The sequence below is a fragment of the Choristoneura fumiferana genome, chromosome Z (assembly GCF_025370935.1).
Source record: "Choristoneura fumiferana chromosome Z, NRCan_CFum_1, whole genome shotgun sequence".
NCBI classification, from domain to species: Eukaryota; Metazoa; Arthropoda; class Insecta; order Lepidoptera; family Tortricidae; genus Choristoneura; species Choristoneura fumiferana.
The window spans coordinates 43,519,598-43,544,251 of record NC_133472.1 but is presented as its reverse complement, the minus strand read 5'-3'; the positions used below and the strand labels follow the sequence as shown (position 1 = coordinate 43,544,251).

General features: G+C 41.3%; 1 protein-coding gene across 1 annotated transcript; it reads right to left on the bottom strand.

The window, feature by feature from the left end:
* Nucleotides 1-116: 116 nt before the first annotated feature.
* LOC141437660 (pyruvate dehydrogenase phosphatase regulatory subunit, mitochondrial-like) lies at nt 117-24,654 on the bottom strand. Its single transcript, XM_074101114.1, has 15 exons — nt 24,527-24,654; nt 19,168-19,301; nt 18,123-18,225; nt 17,135-17,236; nt 16,145-16,317; nt 12,307-12,499; nt 11,776-11,925; nt 10,520-10,683; nt 9,761-9,909; nt 8,352-8,559; nt 7,892-7,981; nt 6,667-6,846; nt 5,243-5,443; nt 4,217-4,323; nt 117-3,200 (listed from the first exon to the last, which is right to left on the bottom strand). Exons 1-15 carry the CDS (start codon nt 24,555-24,557, stop codon nt 3,068-3,070), a joined length of 2,118 nt encoding a protein of 705 aa, XP_073957215.1. The 5' UTR covers nt 24,558-24,654; the 3' UTR covers nt 117-3,067.

Genomic DNA, 24,654 nt, shown 5'->3' with positions numbered 1-24,654 from the left:
GTATATCTTTATTTTTATAATAATATTAACATACAGGATATGGTGAATACAACAGTTGTCAAATACCGTATTACATAAATGTTTTTAACTAACAAGGTTACAAAATGAAACAAACATTCTATTCAAAATTATTTACTTCTCTATAATATTGCTTACTATAATTGTCTTATTATATTTCTATACAGCAGAAACTTAATTTTGACTAATAATACGATTGTAATTGAGCTATAGGTACCTAGCGCCATCCACGAAGACGCGTGATTTTGTCAAAATTAGACATTAATGCCATTGTAATAAGAACCACGGCACGCGTCATCGTGAATGACTCTACCTATATTTGTAAGGCAAGAGTGACGCTGAGCGACATGACATCAACAATGTCATACTTTTGTTTGCATTGAAAAATCTATTGTACGACAAAAAAGAGGCTAAATCCACCTACGACGCCATTTTCGTGACAGTCACATTTTTGAGGCAAATTATTCTTTTTTTTAGCATTACAAAAAAAGGGTAAATATTATCTTACAGTCTTTTTATTGAAAAACGTTTTTAAAAAACATTACTTTTTTTTATTTATTTTTTATTTGACTGGATGGCAAACGAGCAAGTGGGTCTCCTGATGGTAAGAGATCACCACCGCCCATAGACACCTGCAATACCAGGGGGATTGCAGATGCGTTGCCAACCTAGAGGCCTAAGATGGGATACCTCAAGTGCCAGTAATTTCACCGGCTGTCTTACTCTCCACACCGAAACACAACAGTGCAAGCACTGCTGCTTCACGGCAGGATTAGCGAGCAAGATGGTGGTAGCAATCCGGGCGGACCTTGCACAAGGTCCTACCACCTGCAAAACTTATTACTTATGATACCAAGAGCATGTAAATGATCATATCTCCTTGCTAATTGTTTCATATTCACTGCGACATATTTTTCAAAAAAGGACACGTCATGATCGCTTACCTTCTTTATAATGCTAAAAAAACGAAGTATACTTGGACATGGCAACAACTTTGTATGTATATTGTTTATAGATCCGTTATTTTTCATGTCGTATTCTAAACTAACAAATTATAAAGATAACAAATTTCACATTTTAATTCTCTCGACGGAACCTTTTTTTTCTAACGGTACAGCTATCATTGGATAGGTATACATGCCTAATATCAATTCATTCAGATTATGAACTCGCAACTACTAAACAAATAAATGGATGAAACATATGAAATAGAATAGATTAAAAAAACGCTTCATGTCCACGCAATAAGAGCGAAAAAAAAAGGTTTGACGACGGAAAAACGTCTTTTGTTGTGTAGACATAAAGTGTTTTTTAGTCAGCAAAAAAACCGATTCCGCATCTTAAATTATGTTATGGCGAGACCCTAAGAGTTGAAATAAATTAACCAAACTTTTGACTATCATAAATATTTGGAAATTTTCCACCAGTGTTACTTTAAAAGATAGAATCTCGTTTAACACAGGTATTTTATATTGTTTTAGTTCCGTTATTTTCAGTACCACTGCCAGGACTCGAGCAAACCATTACTTCTCATTGTGACCACGGGCGAAACGTCGAGATAACTTTAACAATATTACCTGGAGTGGTAAAACTTGGCTATGGAAGAACTAAGTACATACAACCTTGGTTTTATTGGAAGAACATGGCAAAAATATTATATGAAACTTGAATGTCATTCTTTAGTTTCATGCAGTCTGTGGCTACGTACGCACTATGAAAGTAACCGTGCGGTTTGAGCGCGCCGTCTCTTTCTCAAGCGATACTTAAAAGAGAGACGGCATGGCGAAATCTCGCGGCAAATACTACGAAGTGCAAAATTCGAACTTCGTACCTTGCCGTCCCGCTGACGCTAATATTATTTAATACGAGAGTGAGAGGGACGACACGATACGAACTTGGATTTTCCATTTCGTGTGCTATTTTTCATTACATGTTTAAACTGGGCCCAGATTCATTATTCGAGCGATTTAACCGCCTCGTTTTCGTTGTCACATTTTTTATAAATGGGCTGTAGAATTTGATTACATTTTTGATTATTTTGTAACCTGACACAACAAAGCGCTATACTAATCCATTTCTATACTCGAGTCGAAAATTAGGCGAACTAGATTGACAACTGAAAATGTTACCGTTACCAGACATACGAATATGTCGATACTTTGTAGACTTAGGCAGTTGTCTCACCGCCAGCGAGGAAACGATTGGCTATCGACTATCATCTCGCTCAAGAAACGAACAAAAGATATAAGATCCTGTGTGAGTAAAAAAGACACATATATTAATAGTTGATCGTTGGCTGTTCACACTGTCGGCGAGAACTCGCTCTTACATCTTTTGTCGCAGCGACAAGAGCTATAAAACTCGCTGAGCTATAGATACTCGCTCAGCGATGTCAGCTTGGCGGCCGCCCCGCACGAGCGAGTCGAGAGGAGCGAGTAATCGCCCGTCGCACACGATCTCTCGCTTACAGCCGAGCGACAAAACTACACTCGCTTCTCGCTGCTCGCCCACTCGTTTCTAGTTACTCGCTCTACTCGCTTCTCGCTCATCGTCGGCGGTGGGACAAGTGCCTTAATTTTCATAGTTATAGGCCTGAAAACGACTAAAAGGATAACAACGAATAATAACGTAACGGAAATAGTTCCAAGCAGGCCGATGGCAGTTGTCGAATGACATATGAAATGTCAATAAAACAAAATGGCGGACGGCGTCCTTCCCGATCTCTCAAATAAAAGATTTCTTTTATTATTATTTCGTATTGAGTTTTTTTTTAAACATCGATATAATTATTTTTTTATATCGATATTAAAGTACTGGTGTAACTGTGGCAACATTTGTTTGTAATGAACTGTCAAGTTGGTTCGCCTAATTCTATGGACTCGAGTATAGGGCATGTAGGGCGTATCAGATATTTTTGCACGCTCCGCTGTGGCAGATATTAATAATGACTGTACTATTAATAGATAACCTGGAAACCACCAGAACCTCCCATATCAACAAATACGTGCCCACGAAAATCATACGGAATGGCCCCTCAATCTTTTCACCATTAAGGCTGATAGTGTCTCCCGAGGAACTGTTGGGTCTCCGCGTGCTTCCTGGTAGCCTGGTACACGTCCCTCTCCTTGTCGGGATACTTGGTCGGCAGATTGGGCGAGTGCAGATGCACCTTAGCCGCGTATCTGCGGCAGAAATACAAAAGTTAAGAAATATAATAGCTTTTTGCTGACAGTACTTTTTTTGACTTTACATGACTGTATTGTCATCCACATCCACATTACATTCCCTTACCAAATTTCAAGTCAATCCAACCACTAGAAGTGGATCAAATTCAACTTGCAAGATTTATTATGACCCGCACATAATAATTCATTGCAAGTTAATAAAAGCTTCGAAAAAGCTTGTAAAATAGTAGGTATTTAACAAACCCTATATATTAATTATTATCCCTCTATGACATAGGGCCTATGTTATATCATAATATAGATGCCAAAGGTTGTAAGTCGAAATTGAAATTCGATGTATAGATGAGTTTGAGTCCCGGAGAAGGCCACAGGATCGTCTTAAGAGCGTTTATTTATACCTGCTGAGCTGGCAATAATATGATAAAAAAATAATGAAAAATAAAAATGTGGTCTGACAGAACTGTTCTTAATGTATTAGTTAATGTCTCTACTGCAGGGTTTCTCAAACTTATGGCTCCACGTACCTCTGTTAAAGTTTCTAGACGATAGCGTAATAAAATTGACTGTTGGAGAAACTAAAAATAAAAAATACAAAAAGACTCCAAAAACCAATCTTAATCATCTTGCTAGTCTTGCAGCCTGGTGGTTTTTGGAGTCACGTAAACCTTGTCGCGAACCCCCTACCGTCGAATAGCGAACGACTAGGGGTTCGCGTACCCCACTTTGAGTAACCCTGGTCTACAGCAATAACTATTCGTGAAAGAATTTTATTCCTTTGAAAACCGTTAATAAACATTTGTTTGTTTTTAAACAATATAAAAGACACATTAACTTATATATTAAGAACAGTTCTAACAGACCACATTTTTAATTATCACTAAATTTTAATGGAATAATCGAGAAAAACTAACAAAAATGCAACGTTGCCAGCTCAGCAGGTATAAACGGTCGTAATCTTGGAAAAATTACAGTTCCCGGGATACCAGAATTAACCTATTTTAGTTTCGTGGTACCTTATGCCGGCTATGTCGATCTCGTAGTGTCCGCCCAACACGTATTCGTTGCTAATCTTCTGCGGGACACCGTTCTCGTCCAAGTTTTCGACAAATCCGAGGCACACCTGACAAATATTAAAAAAAATAGTACATTGTGTCTTAAGGGCGGTAAATAAGGAATTACGAACGAGAGTCTATTAGAAGCCCGAAGTCGAAGACTGAGGGCTTTAATGAGTCGATGTTCGTAATTCTAGTACCGCCCGTGCGACATACAATGTTTTTCATCACATTTGCGAGTAAAATTTTATATTTGTAAAAGAAAAACTTTGGCTGTGCTCTTGGCAGCGTCGCCCTCTACCTCCCCCTCCCTCGGCAACGTGCGTGTGCATGTGGTCCATGTAGTCCTGCAGCAGCGCCATCAGTACGGGCACCGACTCATTTACCGACCTTGGGCTTCATGACAAGACAATGTGTACGCGCAATGACTCATGCGACCGACCACGGGTTTCATGACAAGCACATTAAGGTCGAGGGTTTTATTTGGGGGGTTGCAAGCAAGGTAGCCTGCATGTTACGACACTGTTTACGAGCGAGTGTGATGAAAAAGTTATTGACTGTCTGTACTGCACCTAAACAATCAAACTTAGTCCTGTCAGAGAAAAAATGATGACTATACAGCCAGTCAAAGTACGAGTTAATTATTAGCATGGTGTGACGTCACGTAATGGTACTTTCTTGCAGGGGATCCCATGCCCCAATGACCTTCGATCTGAATTCCTTAGTTTTCTAATGTTTTTTGTGGCTTATTATATAATTTAGTATCCAATCCAATATTTACTTCAAAGTTCATTGTCTTCGAGATATTTGGCATCAAAGTGGAATAATTTTAGGCCAAAAAACTGGTTTTCTGGCCATACATTTTGTGTTAATTAGTTTCAAATGAACGACAAGTTTTAGAGACGTCAAAGATGAACCCAAATATGTAGATTTCGTATATGTTAGATTAGCGTTGGAGCTCCTAGGTCGCGCCTACCAAGCCCTCACCTGCTTCTTGAACGTGTATCCATAGCTGGTGGTGGTGGTCTGTCCGCAGTGCACGTTGTCGCGGTATATGGGTTCGCCGCCCCACGACCACGGGTCAAGTTCATGCTCGTGGTCTGTCAACAGGAGCTGGACGTAGTGACGGCGGACGCCTTCTTCGCGCTGTTTGAGTAAGGCTTCGCGGCCGATGAACGGGATGTCTTTCTGTGGAAGTTTGTTCAGCATACACTTTTCGTTCATCAAAGTTTCAAGGCACACCAATGAAAAATAGCCAAGTGCGAGTCGAACTGGTGCGTAGAGGGTGGTCAGCGGAGGCTTTAATTAAGGTCTTTTTGACATCTTTAGGTAAGAAACCCCAAAAAGCTATATATAAAAGAAAACATTTGTATTTTAATTAACTTCCTTTTATAATATTAGAGTTATAATATTATTACTGACCAGGAATTGTAAAATGTATTGTTACTTTATTAAATTAATTTTTAGTTAAATATCTAATCTTGTAATTATTAATTATAAACTTATTTGCTATAATTAAATATTACGACAATAATTAAATAAATTAAAGATTTTCATAATTTTGTGAATGTAAATTAAGACATATAGTTTTCTTACTTTTAAGACAACATTGTGTGCCCTTACAGGGCGTCATGGTCTAACTTTTATATTCTGCAACACCTTAATTGCTATGTACATGACTTAACAATGGAAATAAATAAATAAAAATAAAATAAAAAATAATTTAAATATCAGATAATAATTAAAATGTATTCATGATTTCAGTGCAGCATACACTTTGCGGCAATCGTGGCACACCTGAAAATATACGCGGCACACCGCTAAGACTAAGCTGGACTAAGGAGATGTGGATTCACAAGAGCAGCGATGGTCCAGCTTCCTAGAAAAATCCAATTTTTATTTAATTTTTATTTTATTTTGCATACTTAGCACTGACGGCCATTTAGGGGCCAGGTCGAGGCACGTGCCCCCCGTCAAGGGCTTATCACGAGGGCACCGGGGCACGTGGCCCCCCCAGGGCGGATTTAGGGGGCACAGGGGCACGTGCGCTGAAAGGCATGAATAGCATACTGCATCACTCACATGTGAAACTTGACGCGCCAGGTGCAGCCGCACTTGAGCGGCGTGGTGGTGGTATCCAGGTCCTGGCCCCAGAATGCGAAGAACTTCTCGACGCGCAGCGCGCGCGACGCGTAGTATAGCCCACGTGAGCGATGCCATACTTAGCATTGACGGCCATTTAGGAGCCAGTTAGGGGCACGTGCCCCCCGTCAAGAGCGTATCACCACCGGGGCACGTGCCGACCCAGGGACGATTTACGGGGCACCAGGGCACGTGGCCCCCCAAGGCGGATTTAGGGGGCACAGGGGCACGTGCGCTGAAATATATAAAGAGCATACTGCATCACTCACGTGGAACTTGACGCGCCAGGTGCGTCCGCACTCGAGCGGCGTGGTGGTGGTGTCCAAATCCTGGCCCCAGAAGGCGAAGAACTTCTCGACGCGCAGCGCGCGCGACGCGTAGTAGCCCACGTGAGTGATGCCATACTTAGCTCCCACGGCCATGATGCGTTGGTACACGTGGAGGGCGAACTGTCGAACGAACATAATATAGAAAGAAAGAAAGAAAGAAAATACATTTATTCGGAAAAGTAACAAACTTGAACGATTACATAAATAAATAACACAGACAAGGAAAGCAGTTACCATTCACGAAACGGACCCACCTCAGCATAATGCCGGCTCAGGAGCTAGCGCTGGTCTTCCGGTGGGACCGTGAGGCCGTCATTGCAAGCTGCGCGCACGACCGGACCGTGTCTATTGTGAACGCGACCGTTTAAAGTCAGCGCTACCAACACAAGCATGTCATGTGCATGACATTGACAACTGACACGGCCAACCATACGCTCAGCAAGCAAGACGAAAAACAAACAAAGAATAACAATTTTCAATTATAAAATACAATATGTAGCGATATTAATCGAATAGTGTGAAAAAATGGTTAAAGTGGTATTTTTTATAAGGTATATACAGTCGAGGTAGCTGAACGGGCGAGTACGAGTTATCGTATATTGACCTAACATGTAATATTAAATAAATACCTAAGGTAAATGTGTCGATGAGTGACCTAGATTACCTACCTATAGACTTGTGACAAAATAGTAGGTACATTAAAGTTAATCAGTAACGACGAAGTTGTGTTGCTAATGTGTTGTTTGTCCCACTGAAAAACAGCGTTGTGGCTTGCCGCAACATTATGCTGTGTCTGAGTGGGCCCCAATTTATACTATACGATGTTTTTCTCTCTCATAGCTATATATAGTTAGGATGTTTAGTTTTCGTTTTTTAACTTAGGACCCCATAACTTCCTGTTTTTTTTTAAATTTTATTTAATTTTACACAGTAATTAATATTTGTCTTTTGTTTGTAATTACTTACTTTAGTTTATTTAAAAAAAAAAATGATTCTGCCAGGTTTCTTGCGGCGCGTTCTTCTTGGCAATGATGATCTTTCCGAAAACGATGAGAGTTTAAAAAAGTGACATTAAAAAGCCATTTGCGGACTACGTACAGAATTAAACGTTTTGATTTCGAACCGTGTCAGAATGCTCTATTCGTTTAGGGACTACGAAACTCACCTCATTAGGTATGTATAGGACATAGCCAAGTTCGCCAGTGTGGGTCAAATTCATGGCCCTGATGCCATTGGCTAAGCCAACATCCAATTCCTATAAAAAAAACATAAAAGAAGTTAAAATGCATCAAAAAAAATCTATTTAAGTAGTGTCACGTACGACAGTGAACAAAACGCGTCATTTCACCCGAGTTGCTTAACCCACCCATATTAATATCGATGTTTTAAAGGAGACTGTACAAATATGTGTAAAAACGGGTAATTCTCACTAATGAGATTTAAAAAAAATCAAGCTTTACAGTGAAGAAAAACATCATAAGGACGAACCTGCGAAGCAATTCAATAGTGTATGTGAAGTTCCCAGTCCGCACTGGGCCCGCGTGGGAACTACCACACAAGCCCTCTCATTCTGAGAGGATCCTAGGCTGGGATGATGATGATGATGATGATGACAGAACACTAACCTTAAAAGTGAAGAAGGGGAAGTTGCTCGGCGACAGATCGGTATCAGTCAGCTCCGACATGAGGTTCCTCGTGAACGGCCCCATGACGCATATCGCGGTGTACATAGGCGTCACGTCTGTCAGCGTGACGGACCCGTCGCGCGGCATGTGACGCTTGATCCACACCTTACAGCGCGTCTGCTGGATCGTCGGCGCGATCATCATGTAGCTGGGGACAATGGGCTAGTGTAGCTGGGGACAATTGACTAGTGTAGCTGTGGACAATGGGCTAGTGTAGCTCGGGACAATTGGCTAGTGTAGCTGGGGACAATAGGCAGCGCGTCTGCTGATTCGTCGGCGCGAGGGACAATGGGCTAGTGTAGCCGGGGACAATTGGCTAGTGTAGCCGGGGACAATTGGCTAGTGTAGCTGGGAACAATAGGCAGCGCGTCTGCTGATTCGTCGGCGCGAGGGACAATGGGCTAGTGTAGCCGGGGACAATTGGCTAGTGTAGCCGGGAACAATAGGTTAGTGTAGCTGGGAACAATAGGCAGCGCGTCTGCTGATTCGTCGGCGCGAGGGACAATGGGCTAGTGTAGCTGGGGACAATTGGCTAGTGTAGCCGGGGACAATTGGCTAGTGTAGCTGGGGACAATAGGCAGCGCGTCTGCTGATTCTTCGGCGCGAGGGACAATGGGTTAGTGTAGCCGGGGACAATTGGCTAGTGTAGCCGGGGACAATTGGCTAGTGTAGCTGGGGACAATAGGCAGCGCGTCTGCTGATTCGTCGGCGCGAGGTACAATGGGCTAGTGTAGCCGGGGACAATTGGCTAGTGTAGCCGGGGACAATTGGCTAGTGTAGCTGGGGACAATTGGCAGCGCGTCTGCTGATTCTTCGGCGCGAGGGACAATGGGCTAGTGTAGCCGGGGACAATTGGCTAGTGTAGCCGGTGACAATTGGCTAGTGTAGCTGGGGACAATAGGCAGCGCGTCTGCTGATTCGGCGGCACGATAATCATGTAGCTAGGGACAATGGGCTAGTGTAGCTGAGGTCAATAGGCTAGTGCAGCTGGGGACAATAGGCTTGTGTATCACACACATAAATAGCCCATTTCTTCAAACAAAGTTAAAACGCAGTTTAATGCTATTAAATACAGTGTTCTTTCTTCGTTACAGTCGGCGGTACTACTGTAATAAGTCAAACGTTATTTACCGTGTATCGTTAACCATTTCGACGCCAACAACTCATATATAGGCACCGCAGGTTCCACGCCTACGACCTATATATACGTCCATTACTTCAATGCAAAAGCAACCTCCATTCAATTGAATTAAGGTTCAATTTTAGGCATTGCAATATGGAAGCCTAGCGTATGGGTGATGTCTTTTGTATTTGACGTGGCGGCGAAAAGGTTAAACTTGTAGACTCACTGGTTATCGGAGATCCTCGCTAGACTGCAGTCGTTCTCGTACCCTCCCCGCTCATTCTGCATGCCCGTGTGTATGATGCCGCCCACTTTGACGTCCACGTCGTTGGAGCACAGATACTGGAGCAGGTCGACAACCTCGCGCCCTTTCGACTGTCAAACACAATGAGGGTTACTGTGACAGGCTAGTTGGCGCTGTTTGACAGCTTTGACATTTGCGTCACGTTTGGACCCAGGGTGGAACCTTTTAATATTCAATTTCACTATGATTTTCTTGACAAAAGTATGAGATGTCAACATGACATTAGTGGCACAAAGGTTCTACCCTGGGTCATGATTCAATTTGTTCTACTGTGCTAACTTCCACCCAGATGCAATTCTATCTTGTAGGGCCTTTTCTGAGTGTTGTGGTAACTCATACCCACCTACAAGTCTACTCGTGTCTTGTAGGGCCATTTCCGAGTTTCGTGGCAACTTCCACCCACCTGCAAGTCTATCTTGTAGGGCCGTTTCTGAGTCCTGTAGTAACTACCTGCAAGTCTATCTTGTAGGGCCGTTTCTGAGTCCTGTAGTAACTCCCACACTCCCATTCACCTGCAAGTCTACTCGTGTCTTATAGGGCCCTTTTCTGAGTCTTGTGACAACTTCCACCCACCTGCAAGTCTAACTTGTGGGGCCGTTTCTGAGTCTTGTGGCAACTCCCACCCACCTGCAAGTCTAACTTGTAGGGCCGTTTCTAAGTCCTGTGGCAACTCCCACCCACCTGTAAGTCTATCTTGGTGAAGGAGGAGTAGTCAGCAATGCCGACGGCCTCTCGGCACGCCCAGTACTCGCGCTGCACCGTGTCGAACCAATGCGGCTTGCCGAATGTACGTGTGTGCGCTATCTTGAAGGGACGCGGTTTCAGAGATGCGCCGTCTGATTTATCTGACAAATAACGTAGTTAGGTCAATCAACTGTTTAGCTTAGCTGGTTGCCATGGTAACGTCTCCTGGTTCACTTCATAAAAGTATGATTTTTATGGGATACAAATCCACTAGAAGTTAGGGAGTTGTGACAGTTTTAAGGTAATTCCTTCGTGGCTCATCTCCTAAACATGCTATATGGGTGAAGGCCAAAAAGTTGCACAGCATACAAATGTATGATTAATTTTCGTGTCACAATGGAAAAGTTACTGGAAGAACTACGTAGCTTTAACGCTGTGCGTTTCTTTGGTCTTCGCCCATATAGTAGGTAGTTTTTTTTTTTTTTTATTCGACTGGATGGCAAACGAGAAAGTGGGTCTCGTGAAGGTAAGCGAACACCATCGCCCATAGACACCTTCAATACCAGGGGGATTGCAGATGCGTTGCCAACCTAGAGGCCTAAGATGGGATACCTCAAGTGCCAGTAATTTCACCGGCTGTCTTACTCTCCACGCCGAAACACAACAGTGCAAACACTGTTGCTTCACGGCAGGATTAGCGAGCAAGATGGTGGTAGCAATCCGGGCGGACCTTGCACAAGGTCCTACCACCTGCATAGTACACATTAGCAACATTTTTCTAACCTGATGTTTCCTAAGTTAAGGAACAAAATAACAACACGAAGAGTTGATTGGCCAAAAGAATAAAAAAAAAATTATAAGTGCTTCGTTGCTTACGAAAAAACATATCACAGGTAAATTCTTATTGTCTTTAATATTGTAAGTGACACACAAATATTTGATGAGTAGTCAATCGGACCTTACGACTCCGGCGCCAACTAGACTGCCTCAGAAATCCCAGCCTATATTCGTCCCACTGCTGGGCAAAGGTCTCCTCTCAGCATAAGAGGGCTTGGGCCAAGTGCAGATTGGAAACCACACACCATTGAATTACTTCGCAGGTTTCCTCACCATGTTCTCCTTCATCGTGCTCGTGATTAATTCCGAATGTAAACCCGCATCGCGTAGTTTATATTCTACCCCCTCCTTTCATGAGAATAATGAGATTAACTCAACCCCAACCCCAACCCCATTCTAATAAAAGGTGTACTCACCTACAGGCTCGAACCAAGTCGGCCTCTCGTACCCCATGACTTGGCCGAACACCGCGCCGTTGTCGCGCAGAGTAGGGTAGATCGGGGACATGCGCAGATTGCGCCCGGTCTGGAACTCGTGGAAAGGGTAGGGCAGGCCGTAATGGACACCTGGGGATGACGCAAATGATATGGTGCTCACACATCGGTATAAAAATGTTATATAACATCATAGAACAAATGCATTTGCAATTTGTTATATAACATTTTAGTATGACATTTGTTACAATTTGTTATAAAACAAATGTTTTGTAACGTTATACAGTGTGTTACCGTGTTTTAGGGGGGTTTAAGTAAAGTATTTCTGTAACTTAAGCATGACATTAATTTAATTAATAAACTAAAATCTACTTTGTTCACTTTCTAACAAAATTATAATTGCCAGCAATGCCCATCAAAGCAAATTCACAAGTAAGTGTAAATAACAGCCGACAGATACTTTGATTATTACTTGTCAATTTACTCAGCGGAGCGGACGGAGCCTTAACTCACCAGGGACTTCCTTGATCCGATCCCGCAGGAACCTCTTATTATTATGCAGCCCGAGGAACCTATTTATGTCCAACTCGTACATATCGTATTTAGTGTAGCCGTCGACCAGGTTCTCCACTGTGGCCTCGGCGACGCCGCCCGCCGCCGATATGCCGACCGTCTTCATACCGGCAGCCACGTGGTAATTGAACATCTGGGTACAACAGACGATAGCTAAACTCGGATTTTTAATCCCACGGAAAAAATGTTTAGGTGTTGCCGCTACCGAAAAATATTTGCAGAATTCAAGATGTTTCCACATTCGTCAGAAATCGACTTCCCACTAACAAACTGTCCGTCCGACAATCTTCCTCCGTATACTCGTTCAGAGAGACATTGAAGAAGATGTGGCTCACACTATAGTTCCTTGATTATTTAATAAGTAATTATCCTTTATACTTGTATTATTTATGTATTGTATGTAAATGTGTGTATTTATGTATTTTATTTTATATTTAGTTATAAATATATTAATGTTTTATATATGTGTTATATATTTATTGTATATAGTTAGGTATTTGAGGTTTATATATGCATTTATATTTGTTCAAATGTTTTGCTCTGTTTGTCGATCCTTGTTTTTTGGATTGCTCCTCTACCACTCAAAGGTTGACTGGCAGAGATCCCTGCAGGTATAAGTCCGCCTTTGTACTTAACACAACTTTTATTTATGTAACCTTTTTGTTTTTCCTTTTTGTACAATAAAGAGTATAAACAAACAAACAAACAAACAAACTGTATTAGATAATCAAGATAAAATATTTTAATTTATTGATGGAAATCATTATTTTAGCTCCTTTAGTTTTATCTTTGATTATATTAATTTACAAAGAGAATACTGTTTTCGTATGCATAATTTATTTATTGTCCTGGTATTACAGCCGGGTTTTTAAGCTGTGGGCCGCTTGACGCGAGACGTCACTCAATGCACTAACTATTTTTTGCGAACAAAACGGGACTACGCAACACTGCGGCATGGTCAATATTTTTATGGCACGGCTTTAAGGTATTAAATAAAATATGATTTAAATGTAAATTTTGTTATCGCGCCCGTAACAGCAAACTAATCACTACTTCAGGAAGGCCCTCTGTCTACAGTGGCGCCAACTGGTGAGCGCGAAAACGGTAGCCCTCATTATAATGACGCGGCCGCGATATATCAAGGACGCTGTCGAGACATTATACTGTTCCTTTTTTCATTGGCGTCGCAAGTAAATAAAAATCGCTATTTCAATCGAGCATTAATCGATTTTTAAAATGTCATATTTACCACCATCTCTACGCTAGTCTCGGCTACTACAGATCATACACATGTTTCATTCAAGAAATTTTGACGAAGATTTTTTCAAATGAAGATTAATGAAGTCTAGTTAAAAGGCACGAATTATAGATAAACGTGTTATTGATTAGATCCAGTGGGTGATTATAAAAAAAAAAAACGGTTTGTTGACACTTTTTATAGATTGGATTGACATACAATATAGCGGTGCCTAGCCTGCCGTCTGCTCGATGCACGTTATGGTCTTCACTGCACCCGCTGCACAGGAGGCCACAGAACGTTCGATGTTACGAATTTAGCCGGTGGGACGGCCAAGAGTCGCGAGATCGAACGGCCTGGGACCACCGACCTTCGTTGAACTCGCAACCGTATGGTGGCTTTTAGTCGACGATAATATTAAAATATACACCGCCTTTTTTTACCAGTCTGCTCGAACTATGGAGTAGACAATGACTTTATGATATATAAAGTAACGCTGTCGTTTAGATCTAGACACGCGGTAGCGGGTCAAGCCAAGTCCAAGCTAACAGAGCTGGCGAGCAGCACCGTGTGTAATTTTACCCGAACCATTTGGAGCCACTTTTGACCCCCTCATAACTCAAACTATTTCACATTAACGTGTCAAATTTCGGCTCATTTATTGAGACTTGTGAGATACATAATGTGCTCCAAATTGCATAAACACACCTCTAATGGTTATTTAGATAATATCCAAAAATCTACATTTTCAACACTGACTCACCTATAGATCAAAGTTCTAACCTAGTTCCAGATGACCTAGAATGTTCAAATTTGGCATCCGGATAGGTAGTTGGGAATAAACATAAAGGAATAAATCAGAAAGTAGTAAGTTTTTAAATTAAATTATTTCTGTTCTAAAAATAATGATATCCCATCACAACATAAAAGTGAAATCAGAGCCAAATTCAATATTATGATATATGCCTTGATTGTTGACTTTAACGAGAAAAGAAGTCAGATTTTAATGGGTGCCAAGTGCCAAGTTGCCAAGTTCAATGGTCAGTTCTGAAATTATTTTATAAAATTCAAAATACAAAATTCAAATCATTTATTCAGTAAATAGGCCGTAATGGGCACTTTAACACGTCGTTTTTTAAAACTACCAGCGCTTTCTGAAAGACCATCATTGCCAAGAAGAATGTGCCGCAAGAAACACATAGAATAATGTATTGAAGCTAAAGGTCGAACTTGGCTAGTTTTCATATACGAATTATATTAGGCTTCGCCAGTTTTAAAGCTGTAAGTTCTTATTTTATTCTTCCGAAAATTTGGCTTGCTCGTAGAAACTAGCCATCGAACATAGAGCTCTTCTATGACTGTTTTAGTAGGTACTTAATAATAATTCGTATATGAGAACTAGCCAAGTCCGCCCTAAGGCTTCAATATATTATCCTAAGTTATTAGAAGAAATGAAATTTTAACTTGTTATAAGGGCCAATCAACTATTTTACCGACACTTTAGGCGTCTCCTGCGATACCAAAATTGTCTCTGGCGTTACCAAAAAATCGTACTTCCAACAAGATATTTCACGGTTTAATAGGTTGAACTTGCGTAAGATGGCATGTATTCATGTACACCATCTATTAAATTACAGAAAAAAACATGTTTACTTACAAAAACCTGCAATTGTCTGAAAAATGTCGCGGACGGATTAGTGTCGGTAAAAAAGTTGATTGGCCCATAAAACAATTTCAGGACTGACCATTGAACTTGGCACCTTGGCACTTGGCACCCATTTAGTTCTCACCTCCTTTGTCGTTAAAGTCAACAATCAAGGCATATATCATAATATTGAACTTGGCTCTCATTTCACATTTATATTTTGATGGGATTGTAAATCTTGCAGGACATTTTACTTCCGTGCTTCTTTAACTATCCACCAACAGTCCTATGAGAACTGTTGTTCAACTGTGATTGGGAGAGACTCAGCGCGCGTTACAGTAACGGTTGCCGCAACACTTAGAAGTGTTCCCTACCTCCATACTATTATTAACTTATTCCTAATTCGATACTTCCCTAGCTGGTCATAATTTTGATTCGTCATATTCAGTAAATTATTGTCTAATAGCTACAAAGTATAACTACTTACTACCTACAATCTGTCCTAATACTTACTATTAATCCTGTAAGCATGTGTTCGCGATTTCATTTTACTGTACAATGACGAGTTAGGAATATGACGAATTAGGAATATGACGAATCAGGAATATGACGAATCGGGAATATGACGAATCAGGAATATGACGAATTAGGAATATGACGAATCAGGAATATGACGAATAGGGAATATGACGAATCAGGAATATGACGAATCAGGAATATGACGAATCGGGAATATGACGAATCGGGAATATGACGAATCAGGAATATGACGAGTTAGGAATATGACGAATCAGGAATATGACGAGTTAGGAATATGACGAATCAGGAAAATGACGAGTTAGGAATATGACGAATCAGGAATAAATCTTTCCACCGATATAGCTTGTAGAACTTACCTCTGGCGCCTCCCCCACTATCCAGCGGCAGTCCGGCGAGAAAGCTTCCAGTCCGTTGCACAGTTTGTGCAACTGCGCTTGGGCGAGGCTCGGCGCGCGATGCAGTAACTGTTGCAGCAACACGTGGAAATGGTCCCAGTCTTCATGCACGCAGCGCTGCGACGCCGTCTCGACTGAAATAATAAAAAAATAGAAACGTTCATTTTACAATTAGGTCACAAAGGGCCTTTTTACATGTCACTTTTTGAAATGTACAAAATCGAAAAGTTTATTTTGCAATTAGGCCGCAAAGAGCTCTTTTACATGTCACTTTTTACACTACCAGCGCTTTCGGAAAGACCCTCATTGCCTAAGAGAACGCCCCGAAAGATTTTTTTTGAAAGTCATTTTTTCAAAAGGATAAAAAATAAAACATATAAGATACAAGGCTTTAGCGTGAAAGATTAACAAACATACACACTTGCATACCTTCGCATTTATAATATTAGTAGGGTAGGATTTAGGTAATTCAAATAAAGATCACTCAAGTTTAAATGGCTCAATCAACTTTTTCTTGTTTGTTATTCAAGAGACCCTGTCGTGAAGCAGCAGCGTGGAGAGTAAGACAGTCGGTGAAATTACTGGCACTTGAGGTATCCCATCTTAGGCCTCTAGGTTGGCAACGCATCTGCAATCCCCCTGGTGTTGCAGGTGTTTATGGGCGGTGGTGATCTCTTACCATCAGGAGACCCACTTGCTCGTTTGCCATCCAGTCGATTAAAAAAAAACAACAGTGACAGAGTTTCTTAAAAAGAACTGCTTTGATATATGCGACTATTATGCTTAGGAGATAGTCTATATAGTAATGAGCTTGTAACTATGACAAAAAATTATACTCGATGAATTTTAACCACAGAAAACATAAAGAAACTCGTGGTTTTAAAAAGTTGTCCAGGGGACGTAACCATGGCAATGAGGCACAAGAAAAAGTTGATCCACCCAAATACTAACTCTCCTCCTCGTTGACAGGTTTGGCGACGGGCTCGAATCCTCCCATCAGGAGGCAGCCGTCTCTCTCCCGCATGTAGATGTACCCGTCCGGATCGCGCACCACTGAATGAGATAGCAAATAATTAAACTGGCGACCGATCTAGTTTGTAATTCAATTCCAACAATGAACGGTAACCGTAAAATACATCGTGTTTTCTCGGAAAAGTTCGTATTTCAATACAAACTTTTTTTGCTGAATGTATATTTTGTTAGCTGTACTTGCACTGTCACCCAAACTGCATTTGCATACCAAATTTCAAGTCGATGCCATTAACCGTTGAAGAGTTCCGTCCTGCGGAGACGATCCTGGCCGGACTACCAGGATGTCACTACCATATGCCTACCTACCTACCATATGCCTAAAAAGATTCCAAAAAACCAATCTTAATTTGATTGCTTAGAAACGATATCTCTTGTCCGGGTGAGCGGTTAGTTCCAAAGGAATGCCGAAAAAGTTTGAGGGCTTACGGCATAGATGTCGCTAGCGTCGCTGCTTAAGTGACTAAGTAAGAAACACAAGCTGAGATATGAGATGCATAGGGCAATTCGTGTCGGTACCGTTGACCATCAGTGGTGTAGCGGTATAGCACGCGGTACGGATTACCGAGGACCTGGGTTCGATTCCCAGTGATGGTCTTATTTTTCTGTTTTTTCTGTGCATCTATATTTCAGTTTGTATATACCCTATGTCACTCCGACAGTTATGACGAATCTAATGATACCTCATATGTTACAATCCGTCCAGCCGTAAAGGCTCCAGCGAGGACCAAAGAAATTGACATACATACCCACATACATACATACTTACATACATACATACGCTCGAAAAACATAACCCTCCTTCGGGCAGTCGGCTAAAAACACATTCCTCGCCACACATCCTCTCACATCTCTGGTGGAAGCGGATCCATATTTTGATGATAGGGTAGTAAACGCTACCCCCACTTACCAGGCGTCATAGGGTCCAGGTTTTCAATTGGGTTCGTATGAAGGTAGTAGTGTTCACAAGGCAGCAAGGGTACCTTGACACGAGGCTTCGCGAGCTGGCCCACCTGCATAGAAAAATTTAATAAAAATTTAGTTCCTTATTTATCTTAATTTTACTTTTGATTCTGATGAGGTCTATGTGGCTTTTAAAAATGAAACTAAATTGACAAGTCCCAAAAATTTGTCTTTAAAACATGAAATGAAGAAAATACTGTTAATTTTTCTAAAATACTGTTTATTTCCCTTCTCAGACGTAAATATACTTTTCATCTCTCCTGTTCGGAAAGTTTAATTTTCATGGGTAGATAGCCGGGTGGAAAATTGCGTTTTCATCTCTAGGGTGGAAAGTAATTTTTTTTTAATTTCTCGACTAGCCACGGAGTCGAAAATAATTAAGTTACGTCAATGAACCTTTTTTTTCACGTTTCGGCATGGCGTTGGTCGTGACCAAGGAGCTTATATACAACACTGGAGGTTGAACGCCGATCATCCGTTTAAAACAAGAAATTTGATCTTTATTACGTCACGGACATATTCCATCTCTTTCTTTAGTTAGGTTAAGAAAGAGATGGAAGTCATTCGTGAAATGTGAAAGAAAGAGATGGAATATATAAATTAAATAAGTAATAAAGGTCAATTTTGTAGGTATATAAGCTCCTTGGTCGTGGCCAACTCGATTTTTTTTTATAGTCGGTCGTGGCAAGTGGCCAGGTCGAAAAGGTACCGTTGGAGGTTGGATATAAGTAAATTCAATTTACTGAATGCTGAATACTGAAATTCAATTTAATATTATTCTATTTTTTTTCCTCACAGTCGAAATGAAAAGTAGAGTGTCTAACTCGGGTGAAATTACCCATTTTCCCTCGAACTATTGGCGCTCTTACTTCGTTCGAGCGCCAGAAATATCTCAGGTGAAATGGGTCACTTTCCACCCTTGGTTATCAATCTACTATTATTTCTTGTAAAAAAAAGTTGGCAACCCTACTTAGGGCTTTGTTTGAACGTACCTGCCTGGCCCAGAAGCCAGCGCAGTTGACGAAGTACTCGCACTCGATAGCCCCGTGACTCGTCTCCACTCCGTGCACGCGGTCATCTCTCGACAGTACCGACGTGAGCGCACAGTTCTCCATAACGCCGACACCTACGTGCAAACGCGAAATTAACAGAAAAAGCATGTTTTAAGGAAATTACATTTTTAATACAAGCTAGTATAGTAACTAGTTTTTGTTGACTGTACAGTGGGGGTAGTAAAACCTTTGTCAGTTATTAAATTGATTCCTTTACAAAGTCATAGACTCTTGGTACGTTTTGAAACCAATGTACTAAGTAGACAAGTGCATATCAAATTATACTTACTTGACATGATAACAAGGGTCAAAATAGTATACACCTCTTACATATATCTAGTTTAATATCAATACAAAACCTTTTTAATAAACAACTTCGTAAAAGTTTCAATCAAATAATGTTCTATTTAATTGTCAGTGCCAAGGTGTGGTAGGATTGCTATGGTCACCTGATTATGTTTAGCCGGTTGACAGGTTGACGCAGTATGCAATCGGTAAAGCAGATTAGCGCTTATACTGACCAAAGGAAAATAGATCTTAGGGTGATGTAAAGTTGGGTGCCCAAATGACAGGCCGGTTGGTTTTTTGGACTTTTTACTCCGAAGCCGATTGCAATGGAACAGTGACAAACAAACTTAAAAACCTTATTTATATTGATGCGCGATACTAGCGCCACCACATTTTGTGTTTTATTTTGTAACTGCTGAGGTACATGAATGTCAACGGGCGTCGATCATTTTGATTAATTAGCAAGCTATCTAGTTCAGCAGATGAACTATAGATGGCGCTGTATCGAACAGGTGACGAACCTTTTTTTACTCCGACTGTACCTACTTGCATTCACAATGTCTTAGACTATCGCGGTCGTTACTAATTTTATAATTTAAATTCGGGTTTTGTTCCGCGTGCTTCTTAAGATCGTCTCGTGATCATGGCACATGCAATGAGGGCTATCGCGTATGAATTCGCCGCTAGAGGCGCTAGTGTAGCGTGAGGTCTCCGAAATGTCAAATCTCATAGTTTTTGGGTGAGCTACGCGGGTTTATTTATAATTAGAATAATTTTGTGAATATTTTGCAATATCTGAAATTAATTATGGCAAATATGCGTTCCGGAGAAATGAATGTCTGTGTTTTGAGACAGTTTTGTCTTTCGGAAACCTTTGTCCTCCCTTTTTTCCGAACAAAACGGGGACTATGCAACACTGTGGCATGCTCGATATTTTTATGGTACGGTTTTAAGGTGTATTAAATATGATTTTAATCTAAACTTTGTTTTCACGCCCGTAATAACAGACTTTGAAAGCCACACTTAAAAACCTCACGCAACAGTGCGCCATCTAGTGAGACAAAAAACGATAGCCCTCATTGTGCCGAAATATCGAGCTTCTCTAATATCAAGGTACGCGGAACAAAACCCGAATTTAAATCATAAAATGTACTTGCACTGTCGTCAAAACTACATTTATTATTACTACTAGCCTGTTACCCGCGACTCCGTCGGCGAAGAATTAGGTTGTCACTATCCCGCAGATCCCGCTGGAACTTTGAAATTTTCCGGGATAAAAACAATCCTATGTCCTTCCCTGGGAGTCAAACTATCAGTATACCGAATTTCATCTAAATCGGTTCAGCGGTTTAGACGTGCTGAAGTAACAAACAGACTTACAAACTTTCGCATTTACTCCATTAGTGGGATTGAAATAATACACTAGCAGCTCTTAGAACACAAGCGCAGCGTAGGACGTCCACCAACAAGATTTATTTATTTATTTATTTATTACACATAAATTTATTAACACAGCATTACAGTTATTACTAATACACTGTGAAACTACATTAAACATATACAAATTCAATATAAAACATAAACAAAAACAAAAAAAAAAACCATCAGGTAGGAACACTGGTTAGCCTGTCATCCATCATCTCGCAAAACGTCAGGCACTGACGACACACGGTAGCCCAACGCCCCGCAAATATGTCACAGTCCGGCATCGCCGCCAGGAGCGCATTGAGCATCGCCAGCGCGCGCGGTAGCGGCGCGTTGCGGCGCGACACGGTGCGCGACGCCGGCACCGCCAGCAGGGCGCGCGTACGCGGTCTCAGAGTTATCTTGGGTACTTCTGGGACATATAATCTGACCAATTGCTCCACAAGCTCAGGACAGTCTGCATCTCCTCGCAAAACTCGACATACAAAAGTAAGGAGATTGTAATTACGCCGAACCTCCAAAGAATTAAAACCCAGAGTGCCAAGCAGAAATTTTGAGGGATATAGAAAGGGATAGTATCCATACACCTTCTTAAAAAACATCCTTAAGAAGGCCTTTTGCACCTTCTCCAAAAGTAAGGAGTAAGAGGTTTCATATGGATTCCAGACGATGGCCGATGCTTCCAACTTGCTTCTTACTAAGGCATTGTACAAGACCTTTATAGCTCCATGATCACGAAAGTCTCTGACGTTGCGACAGACAAATCCGAGTCTACGAAAACAAGTAGCGGCAAGCTCCCTCATATGATCATGAAACGTAAGACGTGTATCAAATAAAACACCTAGATCTTTAACTGAGAATACTCTGTGAACAGGCTCTTCTCCCAACAGATATTGGTTGAGCACCGGACTGCAAGAGCGACCGAAAGAACATACACAACACTTAGTTGCATTGAAATAGAGCCTGTTGTCAACACTCCACCGCAGTACCGAAGCAACATCATCTTGCAACAACCCACAGTCAGCAACTTCCTCAACACCGCGCACCAACTTAATATCATCAGCATAAACAAGACATGTTGCGTTCTTCACTACCAATTCAAGATCATTGACCATTATCCCGAAGAGGAATGGACCCAGTACCGAACCCTGACTGACGCCAGATCGCGTATGATAAGGGGCGGAGATGAAATGGCCATGTTGTACATATTGCTGTCGATCACGTAGATAGCTCGCGAAAAATTCTAGCAATTTTGGAGTGAAACCAATATTATTCAGCTTACGTAACAGCACATCATTATCTACGCGATCGAAGGCCTTCTTAAAATCAAAATATATTATATCAACTTGAGTACCTTTATCGAGCTGTTCGGAGATAATGTTAGTCAATATGGTAAGGTTCGTGTTCACCGACCGATTGGCCCTGAAGCCATGTTGTGCGTCACTTAAGAAAGGTTTAAGCTGTACTGATAATGTTCGGTGGAGTATGGACTCAAATAATTTCGCCAGTGTTGATAGAATAGCAATAGGCCTATGAGTCTCCACATTGCTATCACCACCGCTCGTTTTAGAGATGGGCCTAACCCTACTTATCTTCAACTGAGGAGGGTAAGTTCCAGTCGAAAGGGCCAGATTGAACAAAAAACAAAGGGGAATTATCAGGAATTCACTACACCCCTTTACGATGAAAGCAGGAATTTTATCAGGCCCCATCGCACTCCTTGATTTCAACTGCCTGATGGCTAGCTCAATCTCCCCTACAGTCACTTCCCCAATATGTATGGAATTCGGAGAAATTTCCTGTCCATCACTTTCTAGTTCACTTAAGTTAAGACGGGGGGCAACAGGCAAAAAAACGCCGGAAAAGAATTTAGCAAATGCTTCAGCTGTCTCGGGTCCAACAAACTGCTTACCCTCAAAGGCAACTTGTGACGCGAAGCCACCCCTAGACTTCAGGCTGTCAATGTGTTGCCAAAAAGCACGCGGATTGGTTTTTAAATTAGCCTGTATTTGCTGAATATAAAAATTATAAGCAGAGGAAACCCTTATTTTAATATCTGCTCTTAGTTTGAAAAAGAGCTATATATCTGATCATTTTTTGTAGCTTTCCATTTTCGATGGAGAGCAGCTTTAATTTTTATATCTCTGATCAATTCTGCGTTGAACCAAACCGGATAACATCTAGAACGATTTTTCCTACGAATTTTGTAAGGGATGCAGGCGTCGAAAATGTTATACATTATCTTATAAAACGAGTCAGCGGCCGATTTAACATCTTGCAACTCTAGAACATCCTGCCAGTTTTCTTCAGAGACTAGTTTGTACAAAAGCTGGTAGTTACCCTTAGCAAAGTTCCAGTCCCGTTCTAGATCAAAATTACTGGGATCTATCCGCTCAGCACGGGACTGCCGTTGCGCTACATCCAGGGGAACAGAAACTTCCAAGGGCGGATGGTAAGCGTCACGTCGAGGAACGAGCCCACCACCATCCATCTCAACAACACTGAGCCCGCGTACGCGTAAGATGGACGGATGACCTGGTTAAAGCCGCAGGTGTACGGTGGATGCAGGCCGCTGCCAACCGAAGCAACTGGAGGTCTGTGGGGGAGGCCTATGTCCAACAGTGGACGTCCTACGGCTGAGATGATGATGATGATGAGCTCTTAGAACTGATGCGAGTATATCACTGCACTTGTGTTTTTGCTTGGTTTTCCGTACCAAATTTCAAATCAATCCGGCCACTAGAAGTGGGTCAAATTAAACTTGCAAGATTTGACCCGCAAATACATACATTTGAAGTCAAATAAAAGCTTGCAAAAAGGGTGTTTTAAGAAAATTTCAGAGCTTAACTAAAAGTAAGGTTTATACAAAGCCAGTGCTGGCTGCACACGCGCGAAGAAATTCAATAATTTGTGTGACGTTCCCAATCCACATTAGCCCGGTGTGGGAACTACGGCCTTCTCATTTTAAGAGTACAGATGAGTCGCTTAACTTCATACTCAGATAAATCCACTCTAACCATTTGGGAGATTATTGAAAAAAAGTGTTAATAATAACGTTAATTCGGTGATTTGAAAGGCAGTATTTTTTTACTATGGCTAAAGCATTAAATAAAGCGATCCTGTTCGGCAAATTCAGCATTAAAACCACCCATTCTTTACAAAAAAATAATATGTTGATTGGATTTACCTTCATTTGATATAATCGATTGCAATTTATCGATCTTTGAAAAAATTCAGTGTGGATTTGTATAATTTTGATTTAACAGACCTGGATTCTGGATTCTAGATTTGAAGAAAAAAAAGTCATAAAAATAACAAAATTCTTTCACTGATTGGCTTGGATGGACTGAAAAACTGAAAAACTGTTATGGATTTTTCTGATTTTGATAAAATGTTACGATTTTAGCTGTAATTTTCTCAAAAACCACACGGAATCGTACTTAACGGACAAAATTGTAACAAAACTAGTTTTTTACCCTCTTAAAACATTACAATGGATTTACCCGAGTTTGAGGTTAAGCGACTCCGATGTGCCTTGCAGAGAGACGTATATGACTGGTATGATGAGGAATGAAATATTCCTTACCCTGGGCCACCGCTTCCCGCATCAGCGCCATGCAGACGAGGTGGGGGTCCGCGACGCCGTCCCCCGGGATCCAGAGGCCGCCGAGCACGTCCTCCACATTCAGGAGGGGGCAGATCTCCTGACACCGT